This window comes from Danio aesculapii, chromosome 3, assembly GCF_903798145.1.
Source record: "Danio aesculapii chromosome 3, fDanAes4.1, whole genome shotgun sequence".
NCBI lineage: Eukaryota > Metazoa > Chordata > Actinopteri > Cypriniformes > Danionidae > Danio > Danio aesculapii.
The window spans coordinates 10468798-10489580 of record NC_079437.1 but is presented as its reverse complement, the minus strand read 5'-3'; the positions used below and the strand labels follow the sequence as shown (position 1 = coordinate 10489580).

At 36.1% G+C, this 20783-nt stretch overlaps 1 protein-coding gene across 2 annotated transcripts in view; it reads right to left on the bottom strand.

Moving 5' to 3' along the window:
* Positions 1-2327: 2327 nt before the first annotated feature.
* hmox2b (heme oxygenase 2b) overlaps positions 2328-20783 on the bottom strand; it is a 26871-nt gene continuing 8415 nt past the window's right edge. For both annotated transcript variants that reach the window (XM_056453116.1, XM_056453115.1), the window contains exons 3-7: positions 19610-19722; positions 17257-17374; positions 13608-14099; positions 9038-9158; positions 2328-6716 (exon numbers count right to left, since the gene is read on the bottom strand). In XM_056453116.1, coding sequence (XP_056309091.1) covers positions 6589-6716; positions 9038-9158; positions 13608-14099; positions 17257-17374; positions 19610-19707 — 957 coding nt within the window. In that variant the 5' untranslated portion in view covers positions 19708-19722 and the 3' untranslated portion in view covers positions 2328-6588. The remainder of the gene's footprint in view (positions 6717-9037; positions 9159-13607; positions 14100-17256; positions 17375-19609; positions 19723-20783) is intronic.

The following is a 20783-nucleotide window of genomic DNA, read 5'->3' as shown; positions in this document are numbered from 1 at the left end:
GGCGGGCCAAACCAAAGGTTACTATGAGCCAACTTAGCCCCACTTGCCCTACTTTAGCCCAACAGTATGAAGCTGCACGCCCGGAGACCCAACCGCACGCTCAGACCTGCTCGCTTAGACGGCTAGACCTGCACTTCCAGACCTTCCAGTGCCACCTGCTGTTTAAAAGATCGACTAACCTGAATTCAGCTGCTTCTAAATTGTAATTTAAACTATTTTTTCTACTATAAAATATCACGCTATGATTGAATACATAATTATATGAAATATTAAACACACTAGATTTTGATTTAATGCATTAATTCTGTTGTATTTGTATTATCTGTATTTGTAAATAGATATTGTTCAGTTACTTCAGTATTTTCAGACATTTGTTGTTGTTTTTTTTAATCATTAAGGATTTATCACTGTTTCATATTGAGTTGAGGGAATGAATATTATCTTCATATACAATACATTTCTTCACCTACAATAAACTATAGTACTCTGGGTAATTTTCTCACAGCAAACTTTATTTTTGTGTACTTTATCATGAGGTCCTACAAGTCAAGCTGTAAACAACGCAGAGAAAAATAATAATTGGTGTAATAATTATTTTTTACGTAGGAAATAACATCAAATAAAATAAATGCTTTACATTCTTGTTAGGGAGATTTTTCATTTCTCGAGTAAAAGAAACTGGAAATATCTGCAGTCTTTGGTGCACTGTGTTAGTGTTGGCAGAGAGCCCCTTTTTAAATTGTAATATCCATCTGGGAAAAAATACACAAAGCAAATTATTTTTGATTTAACCTAAGAGATCTCATATTGTAAATTCTATGCAGAATAACAATAATATTTCCAAAAAACGTAATTGTAATCATTACAGAACGTATTAATAACTGATAAACTGTTATTGTGTTACTGTAATTGTCTTTGGTAGCACTTTCACATAGATAATACAGTAATATGTACAGTAGACCTACATAGCACCAAAATATGTCACAAATACTAATTGCGTTATATATTAAACATTTTATTTTAACACTTTTACTTTAACGTTTGTTATTTTGCCAGAAAACATTGCTAGAAAATTGTCCCAGAATGGTGCAATAATACATAAAATAAGAGCAAGCTGTAAATACCATACAATAATGCTCTTTTGACACTAATTTTGATCAAATCAAACACTGAAATAATTGTTTGTTAGTGTAGTATTTTACACCACATTGATTTATGCCATAAAACCTGGTATTTTTCAGGAATCGCTTTAATAATCAATAACCTTACTGGCGTTTCTGATGTTGCTACTTGCTAGAAAGTGCTGGTCTGAGCGTGCAGTTGGGTCTCCGTACCTGCCGCTTCACCCAACCCAACAGCAGGTGGCACTGTCTGAGAAAACAGTAGGTCTGGAAGTGCAGGTCTGTGCGCGCAGGTCTGAGTGCGCAGTTGAGTCTCCGGGCCTGCAGCTTCACCTTACTCTACTTTAGGCACCTCTGACAGAATAGTGATGCGACTTTATTAAAATATGCAAGATGCCCATTTTAGCTCTGATCAGTCACAAATTAAAAAGGACACTAAACATTATTAAATATTTGTTTTATTTTATGAAGGAAACTTGCCTAAACTTAGATTTTTTTCCCAGCATAAACGTCTCGAGTCCTTAATATAATAATTGTTTCATAGACAACCTATGAAGTCAAAGAATATGCATGTATATGTATATACACACATGTACATATATGCACACACTACCTGACAAAAGCCCTCTATCCAAGTTTTAGGAACAGCAAATACTAACTTGACTTCTAATTGATCCTTTGGTATCAGAAGTGGCTTATATGAAAGTCAAAGGCCTCTAGATTACGCTTATTTGACCAAAATAAAATATGATCATGCCTTGATTTAATTAGGACAGTAAGGTCTGACTTTGCTTAGACAAAAGTCTTGTCACTTAACAGAAATAATGTACAGTATAGAATATAAAGTCATGGTGCAGTGGAAAAAGAATGAATATTGTGTATGACTCCCATGAGCTTGGAGGACTGCATCCATACATCTCTGCAATGACTCAACTTAATAAAGTATTTCTAAAAATGGCAACGAAAGCGTTCTTGAAGGACTCCCAGAGTTCATCAAGATTCTTTAGATTCATCTTCAATGCCTCCTCCATCTTACCCTAGACATGCTTAATAATGTTCATAACTGGTGACTGGGCTGGCCAATCCTGGATCACCTTGATTTTCTTTACTTTTCAGGAACATTGACGTTGAGGCTTAATATAAACTGTTTACACTTTAGCAATAAGGCTACTAAACAACTGATTTAAACACAACATGAGCAAACAATGAGTGCTGCACAGTTGTGAATTTATTAGTCTTTACAGCAACTAGAGTTGGATGGAACAATTTCAACAAACTGAAAAAGGAATATTTTGTAACAAAGCAAAACCTTTTCACTCTAAAATACGCTGGGTTGTTTCTATCCAAATGAGAGTTAAATATTGACAAACCCAACAATTTTATTGCATTTATTTTTAAACCCAACAGCTTCACATTATACCCAAAATTGGATAGAAATATTCATAAATGCTGTTGTTCTAAACCAGTGGTCACCAAACTTGTTCCTGGAGGGCCGGTGTCCTGCAGATTTTAGTTCCAACCCTAATCAAACACACCTGAACAAGCTAATCAACATCTTACTAGGTATACTTGAAACACCCAGGCAGGTGTGTTGAGGCAAGTTGGAGCTAAACCCTGGGGGGACACCGGCCCTCCAGGATTGAGATTGGTGACCCCTGTTCTAAACCATAAAATGATTAAAAAAAAAACTGAAAAGCCATCCAGCACATCTACACCACTCCATTCCTCTCAATGCTCCCAATATGTCAGCAACTAAAAACAAAAGGTGCATAAAGCTCAAACACAACTATTTATGCAAAATACTTCACGAACATGGCGAAATGTTTTAATAATCCGATTAATAACATTTGCTTTGGTTCAAAAAGTCAAAATTCATATATATAGACCTTCAGAATTTGGTATTACATGAAACACTCTTTAAGAACACTATTCATCAGCATAACGATGACCCGATTGAGTTAGTTCTTCTATAAAACTAAATCATTTTTGCCTCAAAAATACCTTTAGTCAACAAACCAAACCCTCAGTGAATGAGGACAGATACACAAACCCCCATAATCCTTTTCAAATGCATCACGTCACAGTGCACATGTGACCACCGCACATGCTATGGTGTTAGAATAATGAACCGTTTAATATGCATGAAAAAAAACACGTTTCAAGAAATTATTGCATCAATAAAATGTTAATAAGCCAGATCAAATTAAAACCATTAGAGGAGAGAAAATAAGTCATGTAAATTCTAGCTTGTACAAATACATCACACTAGTTTATTACTGTTCCCTTGTTTAAATTGCATTGGAATAATAACATATCTGGCAACCGTTGAGATATGCACTGATTTATCATCTTCACTTGGCCACTGAAAGACTATTTCAGTCAACCGCTAGAGAAAACCGTAGTTAATTCTGGCTCAGAGATGTAAAGAAATTGTAAAAATTATTGTGCTTTAACCGTCTGTATGGAATAACCCTGAATGTGGAGTTTGTAACATATGAAGAAATACATCCTCCATGTGCAATATTTTAATCTTTTACATTCCAAACCTCCTCAAAACACCTTTTCTTCAATAATCGTTGTGCAAGTCATATTTTTATGTGGATGTTTTCAGTAGTCTGGCTTACAGAAGTCCTGTTTTTCCATGTATTATCTACATGTATGCATAGGATATTGCTTAGAAAGCCTTTTTAGTGTGGTTAAAAGACATCCAAACATAGACGTCCTAGCTAAAACAAGGCTAAATTTAATAGATGTCAAACAATAGTACAAAAATAAGACATATTAGACACCCTCAAAAAATTATTTTGGCTGCTTGTTCAAACTACTTAGTTAAAATGAGCTAAATCAACACAATTATTGAGTTTTTTGGGGGGAAAACTTAATTTTTTTTATGTTTAATCAACTTAATAGATTTGTGTTGGGACAACATGAAGGAATTGTGCAGAACCCAGCATTTTTACAGTGCATTTGCTGATCAGTCTATTTTTGGACTATTGTTAGACGTCTATTAGATCAGGGTTCATACACATTTTTACTACTAAAATTCCATGATTTTTCCAAGATTTTCAGGTGAATTTTTATGACCTAATGTTTCATGCAATGTCTACATATGCATGGTAAAAGAAAAACAATGCATGTTCATATTTATTACAGCATATCGTAAAACACGCAACAATCTATTTAGTTTCAATTTATATTCATATCCATGTAAAATTGATTTAGATAATGCTTACACAGCACTAACAACGTGAGAGTATGATTGGCCAAAGACAGAAAAGAAGTAAATATCCTATATTAAAGTATACAGATATCTGTTTTCCATGACTTTTCCAAAACTTTGTGTGTTTTTCCATTTTTCCAGGCCTGGAAAATGCCATGTCAAAAATCCACGACTTTTTCCAGGGGTTCCATGACGGTATGAACCCTGTTAGATGCTCACTGATTTAATTTAGCCTTGTTGTAATTTCAACGTCTTTCAGATTACTTTTAAACACAAAAACTGCTTACTGGGTACATTTAAGTCTGTTTGAAATATGGGCCCATGTTATAATGTAATTTCCATATTGACCATACTCTACGCAAATACACAAATGTTTCACAAGTGCCTTGTCCAGTAGTGCAGTGGTTCCCAACCCTGTTCCTGAAGGCACACCAACAGTACACATTGTCAACCTCTCCCTAATCAAACACACCTGAATCAACTTATCATAACATCAGAAGAGACTCCGACACCTGAAGTTAATGGGTCAGAAAAGGGAGACATCCAAAATATGTACTGTTGGTGTGCCTCCAGGAACAGGGTTGGGAAACACTGCAGTAGTGCATGCATTAGGTGCAGTCACCGCAGTGAAATTTCACAAATCTCACAGGGTCCAATATCTCTTAGGCCCAGATTACACCTGGTATTGAGGGTGTGCACATATTTCAAATTGGTTCTCATGTTAAGAAAAAGCTACTTTTAATTATTATTATTTTGGAGTGAAAAGGATATACAGGTGGCACGGGGACACAGTGGTTAGCACTGTCACCTCACAGCAAGAAGGTCGCTGGTTCAAGTCCCAGCTGGACCAATTGGTGTTTCTGAAGTTTGCATGTTCTCCCCGTGTTGGCGTGGGTTTCCTCCAAGTGCTCCGGTTTTCCCTCATAGTCCAAAGACATGCGCTGTAGGTTATGTAGGGAAATAAATTTGATTGGTTGCTTTTACTAATGTAGAAGAGGTTGAATGTGTTCAGACATCTATAAAAGAGGAGCTGCATATCTACTGTGTGGATCCAAAATCTTAAAGACTCTCCATTAGTGTTGTCAAAAGAACTAAAGTCAGTACTAAAAATAATAAAACAAATTATAAAAAACAACTAAAACAATACAGTACGAGATTTTCTGAAGTGCCAGTAGTAAAAAAAGGGACCCTGTCAGCCTGGTTCTATGTGAAAGCAAAAGGTGTGTATTTGCGCTCTCTTCATAAAAACTTCACAAAACTACAATTGTATGCTATACGAGTGAAGTAGTTTCAAATAACCTTGTCTTATTAGACCACATATGTATACAGTAGGATTGTGAATCTTCTTTTCTTTTAATTGTCCCAAGACGAGAATTGGTGTTGTTCAATAGTTTAACTTCGAAAACATGTTTGATCCACTTAAAATGTTGACTACGTCTCGATTATGACAAAATTATGTTTTTGTACAATAACTGTACACAACGCTACTTATTTTAACATTGTTTTCCTTATATTATGGTCAAGATTTCACTTTCTGACTACTTAAATGTGATTTATGCTCTCCCTCTCTCGTTTTATAAACAATTGTGATTAATGTGTAGCTAAGGTTTTTATCCATGCGTTAAACATGATGAAAAATAAATGAATAAATAAGTCTTAGATGACCTTTAACTGTTTAAATGTTGCTCAACTTTGTTAATATTAAAATAGTATGGTTTTTGAGTCCTGCTTTGGTACTGAGAACAGTGTAATTTCACTGCTATCAGTACGGAATAATGAAATTTATATCTGGCAACCCTACTTTCCTTTACATGGCTAAGAAACTGGCTGTAAAATACTAAAATTGGCAGTAACACCTACTCTAGTGCCCTTTATACTGACAATAGAGAGTAGAACACATAGTTGCCATGACATGTAATGATGCCTGATTTTGTGTACTTGTGCAGAGTATGTTTGGACCCAAAAGACTGCCGATACTGTGGTAAAACTATTAATTAAGTACTACATGTCCATCTTTACTTCATCAACACTGACAGGTCCAATTCGTAAAACTCCCACAACATACTAAACTACGCTATCCTGCATTTAAACATTCTACGTTGGATTATAATCAATCACATTTACCCAAAAATAACGGGGGCAAACGGTTTGTACTACGAGGGAAATGTGTTGGAATTTTAAGCAGAACAGAAGTTTGTTCCTGTCTATTGTCTGACCCCGTTCTTCTCCTATTGGGTCACAAGGAGGTCACATGAGGTACCAAGCAGCCAATCCGGCGAGAGCAGCGATCCAGGCAGCCAATAGGACTTGACCGGAGGGATTTTTAAGCACAGTCTTGGCTATCTGACAAATGTAAGATGACCCGCCACTGGCAGCTGAAACAGAAAGAGACAAAGAAATAAATGTAAAGTTCACTTCTTCCCAAACAGGGGGTTATGAGTTTGGTAATAATAATACACTTCATATAATAACTTCTGTTTGTAACTTTAACTTAACTTGATTGTAATGCAATAATGTGCACCTTTTGTAAAGCTGCTTTGAAACAATAACAACTGTAATTTTTTTAATCATATACTCACCGGCCACTTTATTAGGTACACCTGTCCAACTGCTCGTTAACGCAATTTTCTAATCAGCCAATCCCACGGCAGCCACTCAATGCATTTAGGCATGTAGACATAGTCAAGACGATCTGCTGCAGTTCAAACCGAGCATCAAATGATGAAGAAAGGCGATTTAAGTGACTTTGAATGTGGCGTGGTTGTTGGTCCCAGACGGGCTGGTCTGAGTATTTCAGAAACTGCTGATCTACTGAGATCATCACGCACAAACATCTCTAGGGTTTACAGAGAATGGTCAGAAAAAGAGAAAATATCCAGTTAGCGGCAGTTCTGTGGGCGCAAATGCCTTGTTGATGCCAGAGGTCAGAGAATGGCCAGACTGGTTCCAGCTGATAGAAAGCCAACAGTAACTCAAATAACCACTCGTTACAACAGAGGTCTGCAGAGGAGCATCTCTAAGCGCACAACACGTCCAACCTTGAGGCGGATTAGCTACAGCAGCAGAAGGCTACAACGGGGTGCCATTCCTGTCAGCTAAGAACAGGAAACTGAGGCTACAATTCACTCAGGCTCACCAAATTTAAACAATAAAAGATTGGAAAAACGTTGCCTGGTCTGATGAGTCTCGATTTCATTCGGATGGTAGGGTCAGAATTTGGCATCAACAACATGAAAGCATGGATCCATCCTGCCTTGTATCAACAGTTCAGGCTGCTGGTGGTGGTGTAATGGTGTGGGGGATATTTTCTTGGCTCACTTTGGCCCCTTAATACCAATTAAGCATCATATCAACGCCACAGCCTACCTGAGTATTGTTGCTGACCATGTCCATTCCTTTATGACCACAGTATACCCATCTTCTGATGGCTACTTCCAGCAGGATAACGCACCATGTCAAAAGCATGAATTATCTCAGACTGGTTTCTGAAACATGACAAAGAGTTCACTGTACTCAAATGGCCTCCACAGTCACCAGAGCTCAATCCAATAGAGCACCTTTGAGATGTGGTGGAACAGGAGATTCACATCATGGATGTGCAGCCGACAAATCTGCAGCAACTGCGTGATGCTATCATGTCAATATGGACCAAAATCTCTGAGTAATATTTCCAGTACCTTGTTGAAGGATTAAGGCAGTTCTGAAGGCAAAAGGGAGTCCAATCCAGAACTAGTGTACCTAATAAAGTGGCCGATAAGTGTAGGGTCATACAGTACAAAAGTTTTAAAACATTAGGGATCATGTGACACTAAATTCTAGAGTACTGGCTGCGGAAAATCTTTGAATCACAAAAAATCTATTATAATTTAAATCATATTCACATACAAAACTGTAACTACACTGAAATATTTCATTATATCACTGCTTTCATTGTTTTATTTTAAAAAATTGTCTTGTTGGGCAGAAGATTTTATCACAAGAAAAAACATTTAAAAATCTAAAGTTACTCTACAGTACTATGGTTATTTTAAACATTATTTCTACTTTGCTGTAAAATTTACAGAAGTACCATATGTAACATATTTATAACACTTTAAATATCCTTAAACAATTATGATTAAGTGTGTGTTACCTGCTTAAGAAATCACTAATATAAATAATAACTCAGTCCTCATCCAAACAGTAAGTAAATAGATGACTAGATATTTTTAAAATGTATACTGTCGATACAAACCCTCCTGCTTAAAATATTACATTTATGCTAAATTAATATGCATATTAAAATACATATACACACACAAACAACTATACATACACACAGAAGCCTGACATTATTCATACACCATATATTTTAAGCTAAATAAATTCATAAATAAATTCAATATGAAATTTAAATATTAACTTTATAGTACCCTAAGTACCTTAGTACGCACCCGGAGGACCGCCAGCTCTGCACATTTTCATGTCTCCTCAACCAAACACACCTGATTCAGACCATCAGCTCATTATCAGAGACTGAAAGACCTGTAATGGTGTGACAGACAAAGGAGACATCCAAAACATGCAGTGTTGGTGGTCCTCCAGGAACGTGGTTGAGAAACACTGTCTTAAGTGATTATATTACATAAAACAAGGTTACCCAAACCATGTGTAAGGTGCATTCACGATATACATGAATAGTCTGGTCTAAGTTTACCCATTTTAGCAGCATGATACGGACACTGACTGATGTCTCCATGTATCTCGCCGTGAACAGGAGCGGCATCAAAAACATCGTCTTCAAGAGTCTTTCCAACCTCACCTATTTCTCCAAAAATCTGCAAAGACACACAGACACAAAAATAAATAAGTTACAGTATACATCGAGGAAATGACTGGCGTTTAATGAAAAGTGCTTTATCATAAGGCGGCTCATCCAGTGTTACGTAAACACACTTCACTGCAGGTCTATGATAAAAGATGCTGGTGAGATAGGAGATCTAGTTTTGACCCAGTTTTGTCCATTTAATTTGAGAGCTGAGTCAGTAATCTGAGTAAAAGACAAAGCCTCCATCTGCTGACGGATGAAGCTGAAGCTGCAGGATGCTCATTTTTCATTATACACTCTCTGAGAGAAACACACACACACACACACACACTGAACAGATCAGTCTAATAGAGCCCTTGTTAAATGCTCCAGATCCTCACCGAGAGACTGATTATGAATGATCCATTAGTTTAATTCATTCAGTGTTAGTCAAGGGTCTCAGAGTACCAGCAGATATAATGATCTGTGTCCCAAACTCCACATCATCACACTCTAATCATTAACTTTAATGCATTTGCATAATAAAGAATCGGTTTTTACTGTTATTTGACAAAATTCTACCTGAAAATCTAAATATGTATTTTTTTTAATAGACAACAGCTATTACACAGAAACGTAGAAGTGGCGATAGACAGAAAGTTAGAATGATAGATAGACAAAATAATAGAGCGATGGATAGACAGAACAATAAAGCAATAGATAGAACGACAGATAAATAGGTAAATAGATAGAACGTAGAACGATAGATGGATCAATGGATGGAGCGTAGAACAATTGATCGAGCGTAGAGCGATTGATAGAGCTAGAACGATTGATAGAGAGCTAGAATGTTAGACAGACAAATAGTTAGACAGACAGAATGTTAGATAGATAGATAGATAGATAGATAGATAGATAGATAGATAGATAGATAGATAGATAGATAGATAGATAGATAGATAGATAGATAGATAGATCATTGAAAAATAAATACAATCAATACACAGACAGAGAGAGAGAGAGAAAGATAGATAAAGATAGATTGTAGGCCTAGTTATAATAATATTTCTACAATAGTTATAATGATGTTTATACATGATCAAACTAGAGTTAATTTCTCCGCTTCAGTAATGTCCAGCGGCAGAGTAACAGTTAGCGCAAAGGATGAGACTGACAAAAGTAATCAATGCAGACAAAATAACAGAGCGATAGATAGACAGAACAATAAAGCAATAGATGGAACGACAGATAAATAGGTAAATAGATAGAATGTAGAACGATAGATGGATCGATGGATGGAGCGTAGAACAATTGATAGAGCGTAGAGCGATTGATATGGCAAGTTTATTTCTATAGCACATTTCATACACAGTGGCAATTCAAAGTGCTTTACATAAACAGGAATAAAAGAAACAAGTATAAGAAAAATAAAAACAAATAATAAAAATGGTTAAAATAAAATAAAAAAAAAGCTGATAAAATGTGTTATAAAAGAATTAAAAAGAAGAGAAAAACATAATAGTGCGATCTGTCGGACGTAGCACAGTGCTCATTCAGTAAAGGCACAGCTAAACAGATGTGTTTTCAGTCTTGATTTGAATGTGCCTAATGTTGGAGCACATCTGATCATTATAGATCATGATAGAGAGCTAGAACGATTGATAGAGCGCAGAACGATAGATAGAGAGCTAGAATGTTAGACAGACAGATAGCTAGATAGACAGAATGTTAGATAGATAGATAGATAGATAGATAGATAGATAGATAGATAGATAGATAGATAGATAGATAGATAGATAGATAGATAGATAGATAGATAGATAGATAGATAGATAGATAGATAGATAGATCATTGAAAAATAAATACAATCGATAGACAGACAGACAGACAGAGAGAGAGAGAAAGATAGATAAAGATAGATTGTAGGCCTAGTTATAATAATATTTCTACAATAGTTATAATGATGTTTATACATGATCAAACTAAAGTTAATTTCTCCGCTTCAGTAATGTCCAGCGGCAGAGTAACAGTTCGCGCAAAGGATGAGACTGACAAAAGTAATCGATGCATGCTCTTCTTTTACTTATTTTCGTGTTGTCAGGTTCACAGTTCAAAACAGCTCCCGGGTGGAATAACTTAAGTGAACATAAAACAAAGCAGAATAAAGCTTTCTTCCTCTGCTTCAGCTGCATAGCACACGGCGAGCTCGCATCTTGCAGCATGCGCGTCGAACTACACTACCCACAATACACTTCGCTATGGACTACAACTCCGGTAAATAGCAGTCTTAAAGCGGCCACTTTCTATTTCCCCTCTCCTGCAACACTAGTGAGCAACTTAAGCAAAACTAATACTAAAGTTGTTTTACATTTGGTTTTGTGGTTCGGGCCTAATAAATGTTTATTGCTGTTTTTAATCGTTTAAGTTCATTTGATTGAATATATATAAATCAGTGCATATTATTATCGCATTTATTGTGTAAAATTGCTACTTTTTACTGTCATTCAATGTGTTTTTGGTCATTATCAATGCACTGTCACTTTAACTGAGCATGAGCAGCGCTGCAAAAATAGACCCAGCACCGAAACTATCGCGACACTGCTGCTCACGCCTTGCACTGACGCGCAGCTGCTGTGTGGGGTATGAAAGCTCTAATCTGTTAACATGGATGCCGAAAAAACAAGCGCTGCTGACATGCTGCTGACGCTTGCGGTGTGAAACAGGCTTAAGTCTTAGTGCTGGACTGCATGACATCAGGTGATTTTTTCTAACCGAGACATGGCAGGCAGTTAGAATATGATGTGGTCAGGGTGCATTACCAGCACACAAAACTCCGAACATTTTTTAAAAGTCGCCTCAACACAAAAAAACAAATAAACTTTTTTTTTTTTATTATTATTATTGTGTGATTGGGGCCTTACACATCTCATCCCAAAGCCTCCTGATTCTGGTTTGATTTAATTTTTGACCATTGCAGGCTGTGAAATACCTGAAATCATCACTACATCAGTGTGGTTATATGAAACTGTAATGCAGTGAAAGCCTGTTTGGAACTACTTTAGCTGTATGTTCAGGGGCATAGCAACCGGGGGGGGGGCACGTCCCCCTCACTTTTCGGAAACAGGTTATTCTGTCCCCCGACTGGCCCACACGTTTTATTTGACCTAGCGGCCGCAAGTGTTCTCTGATTTGTTACTTGATTTGAGTGAACGATCACTCAGCCAATCACAGCGTGAATCTCTTGAGCGTCTGCCACGAGTTTCATTCATTCACTTTGCAGTCAAAGACAGGTATGACGCGGAAGGGAGCAACAGCTACAGCTGGGTAAATCACGGTAAATCACTAACATTACAGAATCCTGCTTATGTTCCGTTTCGAAGTGAGAACCGTAAAGTCCCTGGTGCTGGTGTCTTGTCTGGCGCTGAGCCAGAGAAAGACAGCGGGGTTAAGTTGGTTTTGTTTTCGGTATTTCTGACACATTCCTGACAGACGGCATTAACTAAAAAACCTGTAACCCTAAAAAGATCTAAACTGTATTCCCTACAAAAAGACAAAGCTGGTTATGTTTCACAGCTGTCTTTCTTTTTTCGCTCGATATTACGAGCACTGCTTGAGCAGTCGCAATATGTGTTTAGCCAGAGAGAGCTCGCGCTGACCTAAACTCTCAGTAAGGGACCGTCGGAAAAGTGCTTCTTTTTTTCGTTTTTTTTTTCCGAAAACAAGACCAACTTAACTCTGCTGAGAAAGACGTGTTATATTATCACAATTATGCAGCCTTTTTACGGCCTGTTGCTTAATTTATGATTTAGACATGTAAATACACACAAGTACTAGTAAAACAAGAACTTTAGCATTTGTAAAACACACAAGGTAGTCTAACAATCCATTAAAATATAATTTGCGGATGTGTTTTAATCATATCAGATACACATACTGAAAGTAACTATAAAGTAGAATCTACTCCTCTCTAAGTTCACCAACCACTTACTTGCATGTATTTGGGGAGTAATTGGTGAATTTACATGTTGAATCCGTGTGAATTTACGTGTATGAATGACGCATCGGCCGCAAGTACACATGGCGATGTCCATCTCATGTTATATGTGTAGTATCAACTTGCAATTTTGCAATTGAATTGTAGTATTTAAAAATATTTTCACACAGAGTAATGCTTAATTTAAATGTGTGTGGTTCTGTTTATTTATTGTTATTATTAATATTTTGTAATTATTTTAGAATTTTGGTTAAAAGATTATTAAATAAACTTTATTGCTAATAAATCATTAATCACTTTTGAGTGACCATACAGCTGTCCCCCTCACTTTTAAAATGGCTGTTACACCCCTGTGTATGTTTATATAAAAATAACCGCACAACTAAGAATATTCATCAGCCAATTAACTGCCCTATATTATACATCTCAATAGTAAAATAAGAAACAGAATTATGACAAATTACACCCAAAATTTCTCCACTGACCTCTATGTTGAACTGGAACGCCAGCACAGCCTCCTCCACGATCTTGTGTTTGGTGTCCTGCTGCAGCTCCAGCTCGTTCATGCGACTGCGGTACAGTTGTTTGAAGGCTTTGGCGTTGCTGACGTTATCGAACATGTAGAAGTTGAGTCCATCTCCGCTGGCGGGCAGCTTCAGGGCACGCTGGGCAACTTTCCGGAGCACCTGCCCCCCCGACAGGTCGCCCATGTATCGGGTGTAAGCGTGGGCCACCAGCAGCGCCGGCTCATCCTGGCCAATCTGATGGATGCGCTCAACGTATCGCTGCGTGGCGGGAGAAATGCTGATTTGGGTCTGCCAGTCTGAGCCATAGAAAAACTGCAGGTCTCGAGCTAGAGCGTCCCGCCGGTGCAGCTCATGGGGGAAGAAGAGCGGAGCAAACTGAGGGTGATCTTTATTCCTCTCAATCTCCTCTTCTAGAGCAGAGTAGGTGAAGTATAAAGCCACGTGACCCAGCTAAAGACAGAAAAAAACGGATATATTTATTCTTAGGTAAATAAAAAATATATTAAATTAAAATATGAAATAAACAAATTAAATATAAAATTAAAGCGTAAAAAAAATTTTTTTAAATAAAATTTAAATAATATCAGACTGAACAGATTTCTGTAGAAGTAAAATTAAATTTTAAAATGTCAAATTAAACAAATAAATTAAATATAAAACAAAATAAATTCAAATATCACAGACTGAACAGATTTGTACTGAAGTAAATAAAATATAAAAATAAACAAATATATTAAATATACATTTTTAAATTAGAATAAGATAAAATAAAACATTTAAATAAATTTAAATAATATCAGAGACTGAACAGATTTCCACTGACGTAAATATAATATAATTTTTTTAATTAAATAAATTATTAAAATCAAATATAAAATGTAATAAAATGTAGAAAAAATAATAAAATAAACGAATTAAATTAGTTAAAATAATATCACAGACTGAATAGGTTTCTATTAAAGTAAATTAAATATAAAATTAAGCAAATAAATTAAATATACAATTTAAAAAATACAATAAAATAAAAAATACAATAGAACAAAACATTTAAATAAATGATCTGAACAGATTTCTGTTAAAGTAAATATAATATACCATTTAAAATTAACTGAAGTAAATTAAATAAAACTGAAGTAAATTTTAAATAAATAATTAAATATAAAATTAAGCAAAATATTACATTTTTAAAATAAATTAAAACAAAAAGAATATATGTAAAATAAAATAATATCACAGACTGAACAGTTTCAGGTGGAAGAAAATGAAATATAATAATTTATTTTATTTTTTAAAAATGTTATATCACAGATTTCTGTGGAAGTAAATAAAATATACATTTTAAAATTAAATGAATAAAATTATATATAATACTAAAAATAAAATTATTTAAAAAAAAAACTAAAATGTTAATAAATTAAAATGATATCACAGACTGAACATTTCTATTGAAGTAAATAAAATCTAAAATGAAATACATAAATTAAATCAAATAGAAAATTCAACAAAAAATCAAATTTAAAAATTATTTAAACAAAACCAGTAAAGAAATTAAAATAATATCACAGACTGAACAGATTTGTATTGAAGTGTTTTAACTAGCAAAACTCTTACGAAACTAAAAATGAACATTAACAAAACAAATTCAAACTGAACATTGTAAAAACTCTTAAATGCCTTTCTTAAATCCAATGTGTACTGTATTACAGCATATGAAATTTAAAGCAACAGTAAAATGTGTAAATGAACATTTCACTTGCTGTAATTTAGGGTGTACTCACACCATGTACAGATGCCTTGAACCGGGCCGAAGCACGCTTTTAATTATTTAAATGGACAAATTCTGACTGAGGAAATATGTTTTCATTCAACTTTATTTATGAAGCACTTTACAACCACCGAGAAGCAGACAAAAGCGCTGAACAGTAAAATGACAATTAAAACACTAACCGCACACAACACATAGTAAACAACTCAAATAGTAAAACAACTGCACGCGTAAGCTATCAGGTAACAAAGGCCAAGGAAAAAAGCTAGGTTTTGAGGTGGGATTTGAACAGAGACATCGAAGGCTGATTTAAGGAGGTAGGGCATTCCATAACTTGAGGGGAAGCCACAGCAAATGCACGGTCGCCTCTTAGCTTACGTCTGGTTTTTGGGACTCTAAGAAGCAGCTGATCTGCTGATCTAAGAGCATGCGACTGTATATAGAGGTGTAGCAGTTTAGATATGAAGTGTGGGGCAGAACCATTCTGTATTGTACAGGTAACCAGTGAAGTGTGGATAAAGTCGGGGTGATATGATCGAACTTACGACTCCCTGTTAAAAGACTCTGACTGTTTCTCAATTCCAAGAACACAGAGAACGGACTTGCGTTGTTGTGGAGAGCGCTCTTGCCACGGAAGAACAAACTCGGTAGACCACGAGAACAGAGAAAGCGTCCTGTGAGGAATGAGATGCTGCGTTCTTCCTGATGGTCACATGACCTTCACGCGTTTTAAATGTAAAATTATTTCAAGATTACAGCATTCATACAATGATTTATTGTTCTTCCCCTTTTCACAATATATACTCTGCATAAAAACATTATAAATATACGTTGCACAATATAAATAAAACAGATTTAATACGAATTTCAGCAAATAAACACCTTTAATTTGTTTATTCCTTTATTAAGATGTGCATGGTAATGTTTACTTTCACCGTTTTATTTAGGGAAACTCCCGAGGTAAATCAGTGATATCTCTGAACTTTAATAATAAATCTATATAAAATGCTGCATTTCCCACTTCCAGTCGCTATGACTTCTGGGACTTCTAGAGCGAGATCGGTGCTCAAGTCTGCATCGGTGCGTCCTCGATATCAAGAACACATCCTGGAAGTTTCACGCATCCTCTGTTCTTGCGGTCTTGAGTATTGGAACTGAACTTTGGCAGCTGATAATGATGTTACACAAGAGCACGAGGACGCAAGACCGCTGAAGAACGCATATTGGGAAACAGCCACGCTGTACCAGCTGTAGATGGGCCACAGAATTAGACCCACAGAAGTTTTAATAGATTCTGAATAGTTTTGGGTTTTTTTTTTAAATGATGGATGATAATAAATTTGTATTTTAAAAACAAGCATATTTTCACATTTATTGTTCAACATTTTTTATTAAAAATTCGAAGCTCATAATGTTATTTATAAAACCTACAGTTTATAAATAAACACTCTGTGCTGAAATAGCATGATAAGCACTTTGAAAAAAATGTAGGGAATAGTTTTGTTGCATCAAAAAGTGTGGTTATTATAATCACCATCCGACAAGCTGATCCAGCAAAAATTAGTGTTTAAAATGTCACTAAAATGCAGTATTTGAACCTCATAATTTAATAGAAAATAAGGCAAATAACTGCAAAAAAACTGCTTTCGATAGGCTGGCTACAGGCCTGTATACTTATATTTATTTAGCATTTTTTTAAAACACCTTCTCCATTATTTCTTTTTAATCATTTGTCTTGCCGTGCTGACTTTGTACTGAGTTACTGTTAAAAAAGTGATTTAGTTTTAAATGTCACTTTTGTTTCAATCTTATTTTAAAGTAATTCTGGTGCATCAATTTCACCTTGAAGAGCTCTTTGCGGATGCGTCCCCTCAGAAAGTCTTTGACGAACTCTGTGTTTTCGGCCTTCTGGTGCACTTCTTTTGTTCCCGCCGCCAGCATCTCTGACAGATCTGTCGGCCTGTAGGGGGTCACATGATCTTCATTACACAATTGTGCATACAAACGCTTTCATATTAACAGAAGTATTCCAACTTGGTTTTCTTTTTATTTACGGTTTCATTTTATTTTTCATCATATTTGACAGTGCGGCACAGTGGTTAGCACTGACACCTCACAGCAAGAAGATCCCTAGTTTGAGTCCCGGCTGGGTCAGTTGGCATTTCTGTGTGGAGTTTGCATGTTCTCCTCGTGTTGGCGTGGGTTTCCTCTGGGTGCTCCAGTTTCCCCCACAGTCCAAAGACATGTGAATTGAATAAACTAAATTGGCCTTACTATATATATATATGTGTGTGTGTGTGTGTGTGTGTGTGTGTGTGTGTGTGTGTGTGTGTGTGTGTGTGTGTGTGAGAGAGAGAGAGAGAGAGAGAGAGAGAGAGAGAGAGAGAGAGAGAGAGAGAGAGAGAGAGAGAGAGAGAGAGAGAGAGAGAATGAGGGTATATGGGTGTTTCCCAGTACTGGGTTGCAGCTGGAAGAGCATCCGCTGCATAAAACATATGCTGGAATAGTTGCCGGTTCATTCCGCTGTGGAGACTCCTAATAAATAAGAGACCAAGCCGAAGGAAAACGAATGAATGTTTTTGTTCAGCTTTTTTGTTGTTGTCATTTTAGTAGTTTACTTGTATTTAAAGTAAGACACTGCAGAAAAATAAATAAAATCATATTTATAATAATTCCTTACATTTATATAACGATTTTCTGGACACTCAAAGTGCTTTTACACATTTTTCCATCACCATCATCTACCACCAGTGTGTAGCATCCACCTGGATGACACGACAGCAGCCCTACTGCATCAGATCGCACACCACACACCAGCTGATTAGTGGAGAGGAGACAGAGTGATGAAGCCAATTAAGATATGGGGATGGTTAGGCGGCCATGATGGACAGAGGCCAGTGGGCAAATTTTTCAAAGGACATCCTGGGATTTTAAATGACCACTTCAGGACCTCGGTTTACGTCTCATCCGAAAGATGGTGCTCGCTGAGCAATATAGAGTCCCCTTCAATATACTGGGGCATTAGGACCCACACAGACCACAGATTGAGTAACCCCTGCTCGCCTCACTAACACCACTTCAGGCAGCAAGCTAGTTTTTTCATGTGGTCTCCCATTCAGGTACTGACCAGGCGCAGCCCTGCTTAGCCTCAGTGGGCGACCATGTGAGAGTTGCAGAGAGCTAGCTGCCAGACTTATCATCATACTTCCACTGTTGATTTATTACATTCTAAAAGGTCATTTTATTACTCAAATGAGACATTGCGTCAGTCAATTTGTGCTAATTTGCATATATTCATTTAAAAACACCGGTTGAAGTCACGTTCTGGATTCTTGTTTCAACAAAACAGAAGGGATTGGGAATCTATTTTTATCTCTTCGTTAAGACGAAACTTTTGATACCCTTCAGTTTTCAAAAAGTGGTTCAGGCCACTTTCTTTAGCTTGCCTTTTTAGTTTGCTTCTGTTCAACCACAATTCAAAAGCAATATCAGATTTTCATTAGATTATTCATGTTTAATCAATTTTTTGGTTACATGTTTATTTTTCCTTCATTGAAAGGGTACCATCAATTTTGTCTACGTTGTATATACAGTTGAAGTCAGAATTATTAGCCCTCCTGAGTTACTTAGCCCTCCTGTATATCTTTCCCTAATTTCAGTTCTCAGCACATTTCTAAACATGATAGTTTTAATGACTCATTTCTAATAACTGATTTATTTCATCTCTGCCATGATGACAGTAAATAATATTTGACTAGATATTCTTCAAGACACTTCTCTACAGCTTAAAGTGACATTTAAAGGCTTAACTAGGTTAATTAGGTGAACTAGGCAGGTTAGGGTAATTAGGCAAGTCATTGTATAGCGATGGTTTGTTCTGTACCACCGAAAACAAATATTGCTTCAGGGGCTAATAATATTGAGCTTAAAAAAATTAAAAACTGCTTTTATTCTAGCCAAAATTAAACAAATAAGACTTTCTCCAGAAGGAAAAATATTATAGGACATACTGTTGAAAATTCCTTGCCCTATTAAACATCTTTTTAAAATATTGCCCAAATGAAATTCACAGCAGGGCTAATAATTTGACTTCAACTGCATTATAAATATTATAGTTGTAGTTTCATGCCATCTTTTCTTCATGCACTGAACATTGTGTAAATGTTTGTACATTTCTAAATCATTATAAATGTACCTGAGGACTGTGACTCCGCCCTCTTCGCACTTGACTCCTCCTCCTCCATTAGCTGTGCTTGTTCCATTGGCAGCATCTTCTGTCCTCATAGCAGACATCCCAGCGTCTTATGACTGAGCAAACACATTCACAAAAACAGGACACAAACACACACATCTCTATAAGCCATCTTTCTGGGAACTTCTCATAGATTATTTTATTTTAATACTGTACAAATTTAATATTTCCTCATTCTAAACTCTACCCCTCAACACAACCCCCACAGAAAATGTATTGATTTTTACATTTTAAAAATCACTTAATTCTGTGTGATAAAACCGCTCTCGTAGGAATCAAAAATATGTCAGATGTTACTGGCATTACTGTACTTGAGGCGAAACAATGTAGGGAATATCATGTGTATGCGCACGCACACACAAACACACCCTATTTTTGATTATCGGCTCTCCAGCCATTCACACAGATTATTTTCATACTGTACTTCTTTTACCAAAATGCATATTATTTACACACAAACACTTCCCTTAACGTGGACAATTTTAAATGTAATTTTACTCAATATTTAATTTTTATTTATTCATTTCGAACACTCAAGATTCCAGATTTTCAAATAGTTTTATCTCAGCCAAATACTGTCCAATGTGTATCATAAAGAAACCTTAAAGGACATGAATTCAGCTTATTTGATCAGCTTACTTATTACTAGGGCTTGGCAATAAAATCAGTATCAATATTAATTGACCGAACACCACTGTCAATATCGATTAAAAAAAAAAGATTCTGTATGTAGTTTCAGTATGAAGCGCTATAGTTTTATTAAAATGTGGCTCCTGAGCGCGCGTCTTGGAAGCAGTGCCAAAAAGCTTAGGGTGTCAGTTTGTCATATCCAATGAAGGTGCGCGACTTGCACGATGCGCATATGGGAGCAATGCACACGTTGTTCAAGCAGTGCGTATGTGAACCGCGTGCATTTTCAGCCACACCTAAAAAAAACATCTGAACTTTTCCGAATGCCCCGAGTGCACCGCAATTCATGCAAGTAGAACTAACCAATCTACTTCACACTTGTTATTGAATATACACATTTTAGTTATAACGGCAAACTAATTACCTCAGACAAACACAGTGCACCCAAACACTGCGGTGCTTTTTACTTTTCTCCATACACTTGCAT